The sequence below is a fragment of the Eptatretus burgeri genome, chromosome 10 (assembly GCF_056783735.1).
Source record: "Eptatretus burgeri isolate ZD-2024b chromosome 10, Ebu_testis_v1, whole genome shotgun sequence".
In the NCBI taxonomy this organism is placed as follows: Eukaryota; Metazoa; Chordata; class Myxini; order Myxiniformes; family Myxinidae; genus Eptatretus; species Eptatretus burgeri.
The window spans coordinates 5,984,412-5,997,364 of NC_140970.1; the positions used below are offsets into that span (position 1 = coordinate 5,984,412).

General features: G+C 43.2%; 1 protein-coding gene across 6 annotated transcripts in view; it reads left to right on the forward strand.

Moving 5' to 3' along the window:
* The window catches only part of LOC147017880 (AP-1 complex subunit sigma-2), a 57,189-nt gene that overhangs the window by 26,683 nt on the left and 17,553 nt on the right, over positions 1–12,953 (forward strand). Inside the window, exon 5 of one of the 6 annotated variants that reach the window (XM_085896972.1) lies at positions 4,369–4,419. The exons of the other annotated variants lie outside the window; for them this stretch is intronic. Coding sequence (XP_085753098.1) covers positions 4,369–4,404 — 36 coding nt within the window. The 3' untranslated portion in view covers positions 4,405–4,419. Of the gene's footprint in view, positions 1–4,368; positions 4,420–12,953 lie in introns of those variants that run through there. 6 annotated transcript variants of the gene reach the window in all.

The following is a 12,953-nucleotide window of genomic DNA, read 5'->3' on the forward strand; positions in this document are numbered from 1 at the left end:
GCGCTGTTCTGGCACATGCTCCCATACCTGACCTGAAATCACTTATAACATGTAGAAATGCAAAAAAAAAAATCGAAATTTTGTTGAAAAAAATTTGCAATTTTTTTTTTTCTCTTACAATTTTTTTTGGGGGGGGGGAGGGGGTTGGAAATCACTTAAAACATGTAGAAATGCAAAAAAAAGATATCGAAATTTTGTTGAAAAAAAAAGTTGCAAAAACTTTTTCTCTAAATTTTTTTTTTGGGGGGGGGGGTTGGAAATCACTTAAAACATGTAGAAATGCGAAAAAAAAAAAAATTCAAATATTTTTTCAAATTGGCCACCATAGCGGCCATATTGGATTTTGGACCAAGTCCAAAATCTAATGGCATGATCCTTGGACCATACCTAATCCCCCCACCAAGTTTCGTCAAAATCCGTCGGAATTTTTCCGTAATACTGTTCACAAACAAACAAACAAACAAACAAATAATACCCGTATCTTGCCAAAAGGTGACCACGTGTGAGTTTTTTAAGGTCACACTGAGGTGAACAGAGCTGCAATCCACCAGGAGCGACTCCTTGAGGAATATCTGCCTACGAGAGATTCCGATGAGAATCGTTCTACAGAGTAACCATGAAAAATATGCGTTTGCCTCAAAACGTCACCAAATGACGTCATAATGTCTCAAGCTTGACATATCTAGAAAGCACTCATCGAGGTGTTCAATTTGAGGTACGACACGATATGGTTCCTAAAACTTGAAAATTTGACCTTGGCGTCAAATATGTTTGATCTCAGGCGCTAACCTTGAAGGTCAAGGCCAATCGCCACCAAAAACAAATCGGCTGAGCGCCAGACCATATGCTACATTCCCATAAAGTTTGGAGATGATTCGATTAAAATTACTCAAAAAATAAGGGTTTCGGCGACCTCCATGATTTACCTCAAAGTGACCTTGACCTTTGACTTTGACCTTTATGTGTGCTGAAGGGTATTGTAATAATACTACGATATGTGTACCCACAAGAGTTTCCAATGAGAATTGTGCTCCACAGAGTGATATAAAGGTGAAAAATCCAATGATTACAGACAAACAAACAAAAAAAAACTTACCAAGTAATAACAAACAGAAAGGGGTGAAAACAGTAACCTCCATCCATCTTCGATGGCGGAGGTTAAATATCGTAGTGGGTGGAGCTGGTAACTATGGCAACCATTATGGGGGTTTTTTTTGCTTTCCAAATGGTTTCTGGTCGCCATCACAGAAATATTCAATCACAGGTGCAATATATTTCATTTCTTCCAATATTGTCGATATCTCCGACCTCTTAATTATGTCTTATCTCAGGGGTCATTCAAAAATTACGTTCCATTACATTACGGTTGGGGTTTGGAGTCTGGTGGCGGTGGGTGTATGTCCAAACGTTATTGAGGTTTATGCTTGTAGGATGTTGGGGGGGTGTTTCCAGAGCCGTTATGTAACGACCTTTTTCGTTGCATAATAAAATAAGCTGTAAAAGGAGTTTTTGGACATTTCAGGGTGAGCTTTCCTGTATCCTTGAATGATATCCTGATTGAGCATTTCTCTATTAGCCATGGCTTTGCCGAGATATCTCACTGTAAGCTGGTCGATGGAAGTAAAAAAAATATATAAAATATATGATGCCACCTCCCTGAGAAGAGGAACAAGAGGCTGCAACAGGAAAATAGGTTGTCCATCTCTATGTATAAAACCGAAATGTTTTTTGTTTGTGACCTGACTGCTTTGAGCTCCCAAAGTTAATTCACGACTAAACATTGTACGATCAGATTTTTAACCACGATGCACCTAAATCGGTGGTTCCAACAGTCATGAGGTCATTTGGCCCATTATTGCCATGTTGCACTCCAGAGTTAATTTATTTACTAACATGAGGTAATTTCTTTACTTCAGCTTCACTCCATTGCACCCTGTATGACCTGTAGACCCTTTACACCCCTTCGACCCTCTAATACCCTGTGGGCAATTTCAGACCATTTGGACATCTCAGACCGCTTTTGCTCTTTCGCCCTTGGACCCCTTGAGACATTCAGACTCCTTTATGACGCTTAAGACCCTTAAAATACTTTAGACCCTTTTTTGACCTTTTAAAACCCTTTGGCCACATCAAACCCCTCTCCACCTTTAGAAAATTGAGAAAGATTCCCCTAAAAGTCATTTTTGACGATTTTTTTCCTGCACCATTCGCGTTGCATCACAAGTTGTGATGACGAATCAAAACTGATATCCCAAAGTGAAATGGATGTGGAAAAGTGAAACTGAAATCGCTGATCTATGGATCATCGAATTTGAAACCAGAATGAAATGCTGTGAAAAATACTGAATGGAAATTGCCGAAAGCAAAGCAAAGCTATGGGGAGTATAGATAGAAGCGGCAAGTTGGGGACTGAAGAAGCGATGTAGAGAGGGATAGGCGCCTGCTGGTGGTTGGTTGGCATGGAAAGAACTTTGGTGATCTTCCATCAGGCGGTAGGCCCAAAACATGCCTAAATTAGTTTCCCAGCCAAGCTTTCATAATGTCACCCTCACTCCCGAGTCGTACTTCAGAGGTACAACAAGCCTGGATTGGAAATCTTCGCTGGTGGAATGGAATGAGGTGACCAGCTCCACCTACTGCGATATCTGCACACTGAATATTCACACTGAATTTCCATTTCTAACAATACACACTCATTTGAGGTGAGATGTCGACGAGCCCGTCAGTGACAGGTACCCTGCGAGTTCGATAATATGAGTGAGGAAAGTGGAAAAAAAGAGAAAAAAAACTTAATGGTTAAGAAATCGTTGCAGCCTGTTCCAAGTCGAGGCTTGGTTGAACAGGCCAAACAACATGGCAGCTTCAGACCCCAGCGAGGTTACCTCGGATACACCTTAAGACCCCATAGGGCATAGAGAGTGCTGTCCGAGGATGTGCCTGATAAAATATATAATTAAATAAGGCCGTTAATTATCTTCAAAAGGGTGTTTTAATTAACCCAAACACCCAATTTTCAGTCGTGCACTTTCTTGGCGTTTTGTTAGTATGCATGCAAAGTTTCAGGCTGCTAGGTTTTATGGTTTTGGCATTGTGGAGGAAAAACACACACACACACACACACACACACACACACACACACACACACACACACACACACACACACACACACACACACACACACACACACACACACACACACACACACACACACACACACACACACACACACACATACACACACACACTGGCATTTATTCGTATCATTTTGTTTAGGACTGTGGATTGTATTTTTAATAGGCTTAGTGAGTGTGTACGTGACGTGTCAGCTTTATGACTCATGTCATACTTGTTTGATGGTGGAAAACTGATATGCCTGGTACATGATTTGTGTCTTTTGGGGGTGGGGGTGGTGCTGAGGGGTGTAAAGCTGGTGGCCATTAAAACACAAAATGTATATAAAGGGCCTCCTCCTTCCTGTTTAAAATACATCCAGACGATCAACTGGTCTTTATTTATTTGGCCTTATGTCATTTAGCGTCCACCAAAATAGGGTGTGAATTAGCCTTGTTGGTGCTGACGTCACCCTCGACAGAAAAAATACTATCATTACATTTTCTTTATGCGACGTACGATCGGATTAAAATTGAAGCACAAAGTTCACATGTGCCTAATAAACATTAATATACTGTGCTTTATTCACTCTCATGTGCAATTAATATATTGTACAGTGGCCTGCCTGTCTCTGTGGTTACGGTCAGCCTATTCTGCAAGGATTCACTTTTTTTCTTGGATTTAACCTTCACTCATTTAAAAAGAAGAATAATAACAATGAAGAATGACATCACATTATGATGCCACAATACGACACAACAATCCTCTTCTGGTTTAGCATCACAATATCTTATGATGTCGTTCCATCACAATCGCACAACAAGTTAAATGTCAAAAGATATCGTGATGCTAATCCAGAAGAGGATTGTTGTCGTAATGTGGTGTCATTCCTACCTTGTTGGGTTGTGTTTTTTTGAGATTTCATCCCTCTGTTTTTACTTTCTTTTTTCTTTTCTTTTCGTAATACAAGCACACTGTTTCTCCACCTCGATTTGCAGCCACGATTATCCTTGGTTTTCTCAACACAATATTCGTCTTCGTGCAAAATTTGTATTTCCCCGTCACTGATCGGTGATGACTCCTTTCCCCTGTGTCACCTCAGTGACAACTTATATGATCCAAATATGCCGACTGGCCAGTTCGATAGCTTGATCGGAGATTTCTCGATTCCATATTCGCCGTGCGATCACCCGAAAGCCTGATCAGGGCGAGGGGAGTTCCATATCGCTCCGGCTTCCCTCCCCTTTGCCGTTCCAGCCCACAAATTATTTCAGCAGTCCATCCGAGACATGAAGGCCTACTTCTCCCTGTTGTATAACCCCTCCACACCCACACCTCACCCACACCTCACCCATCCCGCAATATCGGCCCTACATTTTGCTAAGTACTCCTATAACTGTTAGTTTAATTGTCCATTTTTGTATGTCATTTGTGTTCTTTGTTGATTTGTTTAATATTTGTCTCTAATATGTAGTTAAGTGATGTTAAAGTTGTACTACGTTGACTGAAAATGTGCCCTGGGAATGCACCTCCCCGTCTTCACTGTAACACTACGTCCATGGGAGTATCTTGTCTGCTTGACTTCGTTATGCTTAAAGTCGCACTTTCTTGGAACGTATCCACGACTTAAAGTGGAAACTTTCTCTCGTGTGTTTTAAATTAACAATTATACAATCTATTTCAGAGAATATCACACTTTGCAAAAATATATATTTATATTTATCTACTTACTCGACGTGTAGCCGCTTGTACTTTGCCAGCCATCTTTTTTTTTTTTTTTTTTTTTTTGTATACCTTGGTCGAGGCTCGTATGAGAGCTAACACACAACTCACAGCAAGGAGGCATGAGACAAGAGGGGCGGGAGTGGAAGGGACAAAACAGTGGGGAACAGACACATTAGGTGAACTGTGGAAGGGAGAGGGATGGGGATGGGACAGGGAACATGGCGAAGAGAAGATGGACATTTCAGGGACTTTCAGGAAGGAAAGCAGGAGAAATGAAGGAAGTGGGCTTTGGTGGATTGTCGGGGGTAGAAAAGATCGAGGATTTGGATGGGGGAAGATAAGAGGTGGTGGTGAACAGCTGTTTTGAAAGCCTGCAGGGAAGAATGGGAAAGAATAGAGTGAGGAAGTTTATTCCAAAGGCGGGAAAAAAGAGGAATGAAAGAGTGAAGATGAGCAGTGATTCGTGATTTTGGTAGTTTTACCAGAAGGGGGTTGTTGGCGGACCTTGAGCACCCTGTGGAAATGTGGTGGGGACAAATCGCAGAGAGAGCAGGGGGGGCAAGGCTGGAGAGGAGTCGGTAGAAGACAGAAAGACCACCGACCAACCTGCGGTGATTGAGTGAGAGGCCCAAAGACTCAGCTTCATTGCGGGAGATGCCGATGATCTTAAATGCCCTGGTTTCGACAGCGTGAAGCCAAGAAAGGTGGGAGGCAGGAGCACTAGCCCAGAGGGGAGAGCAGTACTCCATCAGGCTACGGACAAAAGCTTTGTAAGTGGTCAGGAGCTCAAGAGGGCCCAGGAAGGACTTAGCACGACGGAGGATTCCCAGTCGGCGACTGGCTTTTGAGGCGAGGTTGGAAATGTGACTTTCCCAGGAAAGGTCATGGCAGATAGTGAGACCTAGAAGCTTGAAAGAAAAGACTTCTTCCAGAGGATTGTTGAGAAAGTGGATGGGGGGGTTTTGTAAACGGTCCTTTCGAAGAGACATAGTGAGAGTGTGAGATTTGTCTGGATTGAAAGACATGTTCCACGTGTTGGACCAGTTTGTGATTTTATCCAGATCTGCAGTGAGTGAAGAAGCTGCTGCTTGCCGGTCTGAGGGATGACAGATGGTACGGCAGAGGGTGGAGTCGTCGGCAAAGAGAAATAGAGGATTTTCCAGAGAGTCCGAGAGATCATTGATGAAAACCAAAAAAAGAACAGGGCCCAGAACGCCACCTTGAGGAACTCCAGCCTGCACAGGAAGAGGGGATGAAAGAACTCCATTTAGGGCCACACGTTGACTGCGACAGGAGAGGAAGTCTGCGAGCCATGAGTGGAGATGGCCTTGAATACCATGGGAAGAGAGTTTGGTGAGTAGGGCAGGGTGCCAGACTGTGTCAAAAGCACGTGATATGTCCAGGGATACGGCTCGGATTTCCTGTCTGGCATTGAGGACCTCCATCCATTGATGGGAGAGCAGAACCAGCATATCCAGGGTAGAGTGACCTGGTCTGAAACCAAATTGATGATTGGAAATCAAGCCATTGGAGAAGAGGAAGGATTTCATGTCTGAAGCGATGATGGATTCCATAACCTTGCTGATGATTGGGAGAAGGCCGATTGGTCTGTAGTTACAGGGATCTGTTTTTGCACCTTTTTTATGCAGGGCAGTGATGTTAGCAGATTTCCAAGCAGATGGCAGGTGACCTTGGGCAAATGAGAGGGTGAATAGAACAGAGAGAGGGTGAGCAAGAGCAGAAGAGCAGGCTTTGAGGACACGTGGGCTGATGCCGTCTGGACCGGTTGCAGAATCTGACTCGAGGTTTGAAAGCAAGCTCTCCACCTTGTCAGGAGAAAAGGATACAGAGTCCAGGGACAGTTGGGTGCGACTGGGTAAAGTGGGTAGAGATAGTGATGGGTTTAGGACACAAGATTTAGCTGCAAACACCGAGTTTAGACATTCAGCTTTATCACGTGTGGAATCAGCAGTGCGGCCATTTGAGGTAAGGGAGGGGATGGAGGGGGAACATACACCAGAAACAGATTTGATTAAACGCCACCAGGATTTTGAGGAGGGAGAGAGGTTTGAGAGTTCAGACTTGAGATGAGAAAGATGTTGTTTTCTGGCTCTCCTGAGGGTAGATACACACTTGTTCCGAGCTTTGTGGAAAGAACTGAGATTGCCCTCAGTTGGGTTTGCTTTCCATGAGGCAAAGGCAAGTTGTTTCAGGACAACTGCCTCGCCACAAGCTTCAGTAAACCAAGGGCGGGAGGAAGGGTAAGACAACTGAACACGAGAGGGGATAAATCTGTGCATGAGGGACAGCAAGTTTCTTTGAAAGAATTCCCAGGATGAGTTGATGTTTGAGAAAGTAGTGATAGGAGACCAGTCTGTAAGTTTGATGGCTGCTCGGAGACCCTGCCAGTCGGCTTGAGTGAAATGCCAGACTCGACGGCGGTGAGGTGGTTCTCTGATAACAGCCAGAGAGATGTCCACTTTGACAAGGACGTGGTCAGAAGAACAAATTGGAGCGAAGGAAGAGCAGCAGATATTGTCAGGGAAATTTGTCAAAATCAGATCCAGAAGAGATGGAGTACCATTGGTTGAGATCCGGGTCGGGAAGTTGACCGATTGAGTCAGTCCTAATGAGTCGCAGAAAGCTTTTGCTGAGGTGCCATGGCAGGTGAGAGAGGTACCCACACCTAGCCAACTGGCGTGATGACAATTGAAGTCACCACATAAGAGGAAGAGAGAGTTTGGATGAGAAGATAGAAGATGGTCCATGTTTTCGGATAGTGAGGTGTAGATGGAGTCATCAGTGTTCGGTGGACGGTACAGTACACATATAAACATGAGGTGGGAGTGGAGGGGAAGCCGAAGCCAGAGGTATTCCTGGGGGTGTGGGGGAGTGAGAGCAGTGCATGGAGAGTGAGGAATAGAGTCTTTGATGAAGAGAGCAACACCTCCACCAGGACGAGACTCAGGTCTGTCATACCGTAAGAGGGAGTAACCAGGGAGAGATACTTGGGAGTCAGACACGTCTTGGGAGAGGAAAGTTTCTGTTAGGCAGATAATGTCTGGTTTGTCAGTGGCAACCTGTATGGAAAGATCTGAAAGGTTTGAGCGAAGGCCCCGGATATTTGAGGTCCACACTTTTAATGAAGAGGAAGGGGAGGAGGCTTTGGGTGCAGGAGGTGGAGGGGGAGGGGAGGGTAGGACAAGGGACGAGGGGGCAGGTAAGGAGGGTTGCTGAAGGAGTGTGGGGTAGTGCAGAATAGCGAGGGGAGGGGGCCGAATGAGGAGGAGAAAAGGCTCTGTGGTGCTGTGGAAGAGGGGGGACAAGAGACAAGGAAGAAGGCAGTTGAGGATTTGAGGAGGTGGAGTGAAGAGATGGAGGTGAGAGGGCAGTGGAGGGAGGCAGGTTGGTGGATGAGAGGGGGGGCAACTTTGAGAAGGAAGAGTGAGGGGGATGAAAGGTGGGAGAAAGGTGAGGGGGGAATTTTTGAGAGAGGTGAGAGGGAGGCTTGGAGGGAGAAGAGTGGGATGGTTGCTTTGAGAGTGAGAGTGAGGGGTGAGGGGGTGAGTTGGCACTGAAGTTGGAAAAAAAGAATGGTTGATGGAAAGCGAGCATCCATGGCAAACTCTTTCACTTCCATGCTGATGCTCTCATTTAGTTTACGTGTATGGACGTTTGAACTTATTTTATTTTAGTTTTTTTTTTTGCTCTATTGCCCTGACCCAATTAATTCTAATGCCTACATAGTTTCTACATCACGTGAGTTACCTGTATTTGTTTCCCCAAATGCCTTGTTGCAAGTGTAATGTTGGTGACCTCGAGGCACGGCTGGCTTATGCACCAGTAACCCAGAGGGTGTCACGGCAGAAAAGAAATGAGTACAAAGTGTCCCGATATTGTTTTGGGAGTGCAATCAACAAATGATAAGAGACTGAAGGGTAATGTTATCAGAAATATTTAACAATCCCTAATATGTCTACAGTAGGCACAATACTATAAATTAACTGCAGCAATAACTGACTTGTCCAAGATTCCCAAATTAAATAAATATGAGCTTCACATACAGCAATGCAGCTACACGTTAACTCATGACTCTTGATGTGGAAGAATAGCTTCATCAAGCAGTTCGCACATTAAACCCAGTGGGCCATAAATTGCTGAAAGTTCAGCGGACAGCCCTGTTGGTGTTCTCAAAGTCCAGTGGTTGTGCACAAATAGTGAGGCCAACACAGGCTGCTGTTCTAGTCCTCAGAAGGTGAATTCCTGAATCTAAAGCAGAGAGGCCAACCCGATTCAGCCGTTGCAGCTGTACCACTGGTTATGAAGACTAGATCTCCAGGCTGAAAAGGACGTTTTAATTGAAGGACAGGAGACATTCCACGGACGACAAACTCCAAAAGTAGGCACTGGTCAACACGAGGGTCACCTTCTCAAAATTGGATCGTGAATAACACAAAATGGTGCCGCTGAGGTGATTCAAGAAGCAATGCTCAACTGGTAGGCCCAACGAATGGCTGAGGGAGTTCAGCGGAGAAGTATACCTCAAAGGGTAGATATAAGAAGACGAGCTGAATCTCCTCCATGGAGCAGCGCACAGCCAGGTCGAGCTGAGCAGTTGCAGCAAAGGGATTAGTGAGTCATTGTACCTTCAGAGATTCCCACAAAGAAAACCTGCCAATCTCCTCTTTGCTGTGGATGTCCACTGGAAACAAAGCGTGGCTGCCAAACTTCAGTCCCAAAGGAATGCAGCCTTTTGCCTCAATGCTCTTCTTCATCCTGTCTCCTCTTTTCTTTTATTCCCCCCCCCTTACAAGTTGTTTTTTTCACTGTTGTTATTGTGACTCCTTTTATTCTGAGTCCAGAAACTTAACAGTAAGTCTTACTACATTCTTGTATTAGCTTCTAGACTTCTAAAGTATTACTATTCTGCAAACTATGTAACCTTAACCCATCATATTTAATCTTAGAAAAAGAAGACTGCTCCATCACACGAGTATGAGGCAGGGTCAAGTTGAAATAAAATCTAAATTAATAACACTAATTTTATTTCAATAACATCAGAGAACTCACCCACTGCTTGTTAAGCAACTGTCACAACTATATTGAAAACTATGTTGAGAAGGACTAAGATATGTTGTTTTACTTTATATTCAGGGGATGGGGAAACATTTTGACTCCCCCCTTCTCCAAGCCCCCACTCTCACCCCCTCATCCATAGCAAAACCACATTTGCCAAATTCTAAACCATTGCAGCCATGTACTGTGGGTTCATATTAGATAATGACAGGTTATTGGTAAAACTTTGCTGTTCCACATCGGTTCATATGTTGATGATCCTGTGTTGTTATTATGAGATGTGAAAGTATGCTTTAAAGGGATGCGAAGTGCTGATGAACATTTTTCCCCATGTCGTACATGATATCCTCTTGTTTCACACTGAAGTACTTGCTTGTTTGCATGAACAATATCGATACAAAAGGTTGTATCAGGAAACATGATTTTAAGATTCACAAAGGAGATGTCACTATTCAGGTTCAGCCCCAAACGTACAATACACACAAATTTCTCCATAACGAGCGTGGATGTCTCAATAAATAAATAAAAATAAACCAATGTCACCCGCAGGGTGACCCGTATCTTGCCAAAAGGTGACCACGTGTGACTTCTTTAAGGTCACACTGAGGTGAACAGAGCTGCTATCCACCAGGAGCGACTCCTTGAGGAATATCTGCCTACGAGAGATTCCGATGACAATCGTTCTACAGAGTAACCATGAAAAATATGTTTGCCTCATAACGTCACCAAATGAGGTCAGAATGTCTCAAGCTTGACATATCTAGAAAGCACTCATCGAGGTGTTCAATTTGAGGTACTACACGATATTGTTCCTAAAACTTGAAAATTTGACCTTGGGGTCAAATATGTTTGACCTTTGGTGCTAACCATGAAGGTCAAGGCCAATCGCCACCAAAAATTAACCAGCTGAGCGCCAGACCATGAATTATATTCCCATGAAGTTTGAAGACGATCCCATCAAAATTACTCAAAAAATAAGGGTTTCGTCGACCCCTGATTTGCGACAAAGTGACCTTGACCTTCAAAATTTTATGCGCTGAAAAGGACCTCTGTAGGCCTCTGATATGCGAAGTTACAAAAATTTCCAATGATAACTGTGCTCTGCAGAATTTTTTATACGTGATTACAGACAAAAAAAAAAAAAACATACAAGCTGACCAACATATCTTGCAAAAACTTCGTTTTGGCAAGATAATAAATGGACGAAAATAAGAAAGTCCATGAGGAGCTCATGTAGACCTTCTCGGGGACAATGTCCTGGGATTTTATATTGATGGCTTGACGTGTATGAGGCTGCTAATGACTACCATTTGTGTGCTCATTTTGAGTGTATGCAGATGATATTTTCATCGCATGTCTAACGGCATGGCCCAAGTTTCCTGTCCAAAGTGCACCATTTACAATTGTCTGGTCCTCATCCTATGCATCTTCCATCTCATGCTGCCCAATAACCCCCGATGCCTTCATTCCCTTGTGCATTCCACTACCCTACGATGCGTTGTCCTCATACATTTCATGATGCCTACCGTCGGTGTAATTTTATACATTTAATTTCCCCTTGGCTTGCAATATTATATTTGGTTATGATACAGGCAAGCATCATTGTATTCACAATTAAACTCTATATTCAGTACTCTGTGTAAATATTTATTACAAAATGTTTTAAATAAATACAGGTTCAGTCAACAAGTTTTTTTCTGATTAATTTTGTGTAAACTTGAAGAACCAAGCCAGTCATTTTCCACTTCATAATTGAAATACAGTATTCCTTCAGCTCATCAAGTACTTCTCGAGCTTGTAATGTGGATGATCTTCCTCTTGTAAGCACAAATAAACTCCTCTCCTCATTACAAATATACTTTTTCATAATGATTAGAGTGACTGCTCTGCGTCTGGTAGTCAGCAGTTCGAACCCCACCCAACTGAATCTTACAAAAGACGAGAATGTTTTGTGCTGCTTCCTTGCTTGACGCTAGGCATTTAAGAAGAATAGCGCACGGACAAAGAACCATAAGTTGGCAACCATAACACAGGCTTGATAGGCCAAATGGCCTCCTGCGTTGAGGTTCCTCGTGAATTCCTGATGCAAGCTTTTGTGAATTTTTATCTTGCCAAAACGAAGTTTTTGCAAGATATGTTGGTCAGCTTGTATGTATTTTTATTTTTTATTTTTTTGTTTGTAATCACATATCGAGCACTCTGCAGAGCACAGTTATCATCGGAAATTTTTGTAACTTCGCATATCAGAGTCCTATAGAGGTCCCTTTCAGCGCATAAAATTTTCAAGGTCAAAGGTCAAGGTCACTGTCGCAAATCACGGGAGTCGACGAAACCCTTATTTTTTGAGTAATTTTGATCGGATCGTCTTCAAACTTCATGGGAATATAGTTCATGGTCTGGTGCTCAGCTGATTAATTTTTGGAGGCGATCGGCCTTGACCTTCATGGTTAGCGCTGGAGGTTGAAAGTTTTTGACCCCAAGGTCAAATTTTGAAATCTTAGGTACCATATCGTGTAATACCTCAAATTGAACACCTCGATGAGTGCTTTCTAGATATGTCAAGCTTGAGACATTATGATGTCATTTGGTGACGTTATGAGGCAAACGCATATTTTTCATGGTTACTCTGTAGAACGATTCTCATCGGAATCTCTCGTAGGCAGATATTCCTCAAGGAGTCGCTCCTGGTGGATAGCAGCTCTGTTCACCTCAGTGTGACCTTAAAGAAGTCACACGTGGTCACCTTTTGGCAAGATACGGGTCACCCTGCGGGTGACATTGGTTTATTTTTATTTTTTTCATTTTGTTTTTTGTACCGATGATGCTAATGCAACCAAGCAAGTACCTCTGTGAAACAAGAGGATATGAACAAAATTTCTCCAACAGTTTGGAGTTACATTTCCAAAGCCATCATCCGAGTCCACAAAACCAATTGATGAGTAGTCTATTTTTCCTAATTGAAAATAATTTTTGAAGCATTAAACCCACATTTATCGCTTTGATATCATTTTTCACATCAAGTACAAACTTGCGGAGTAATA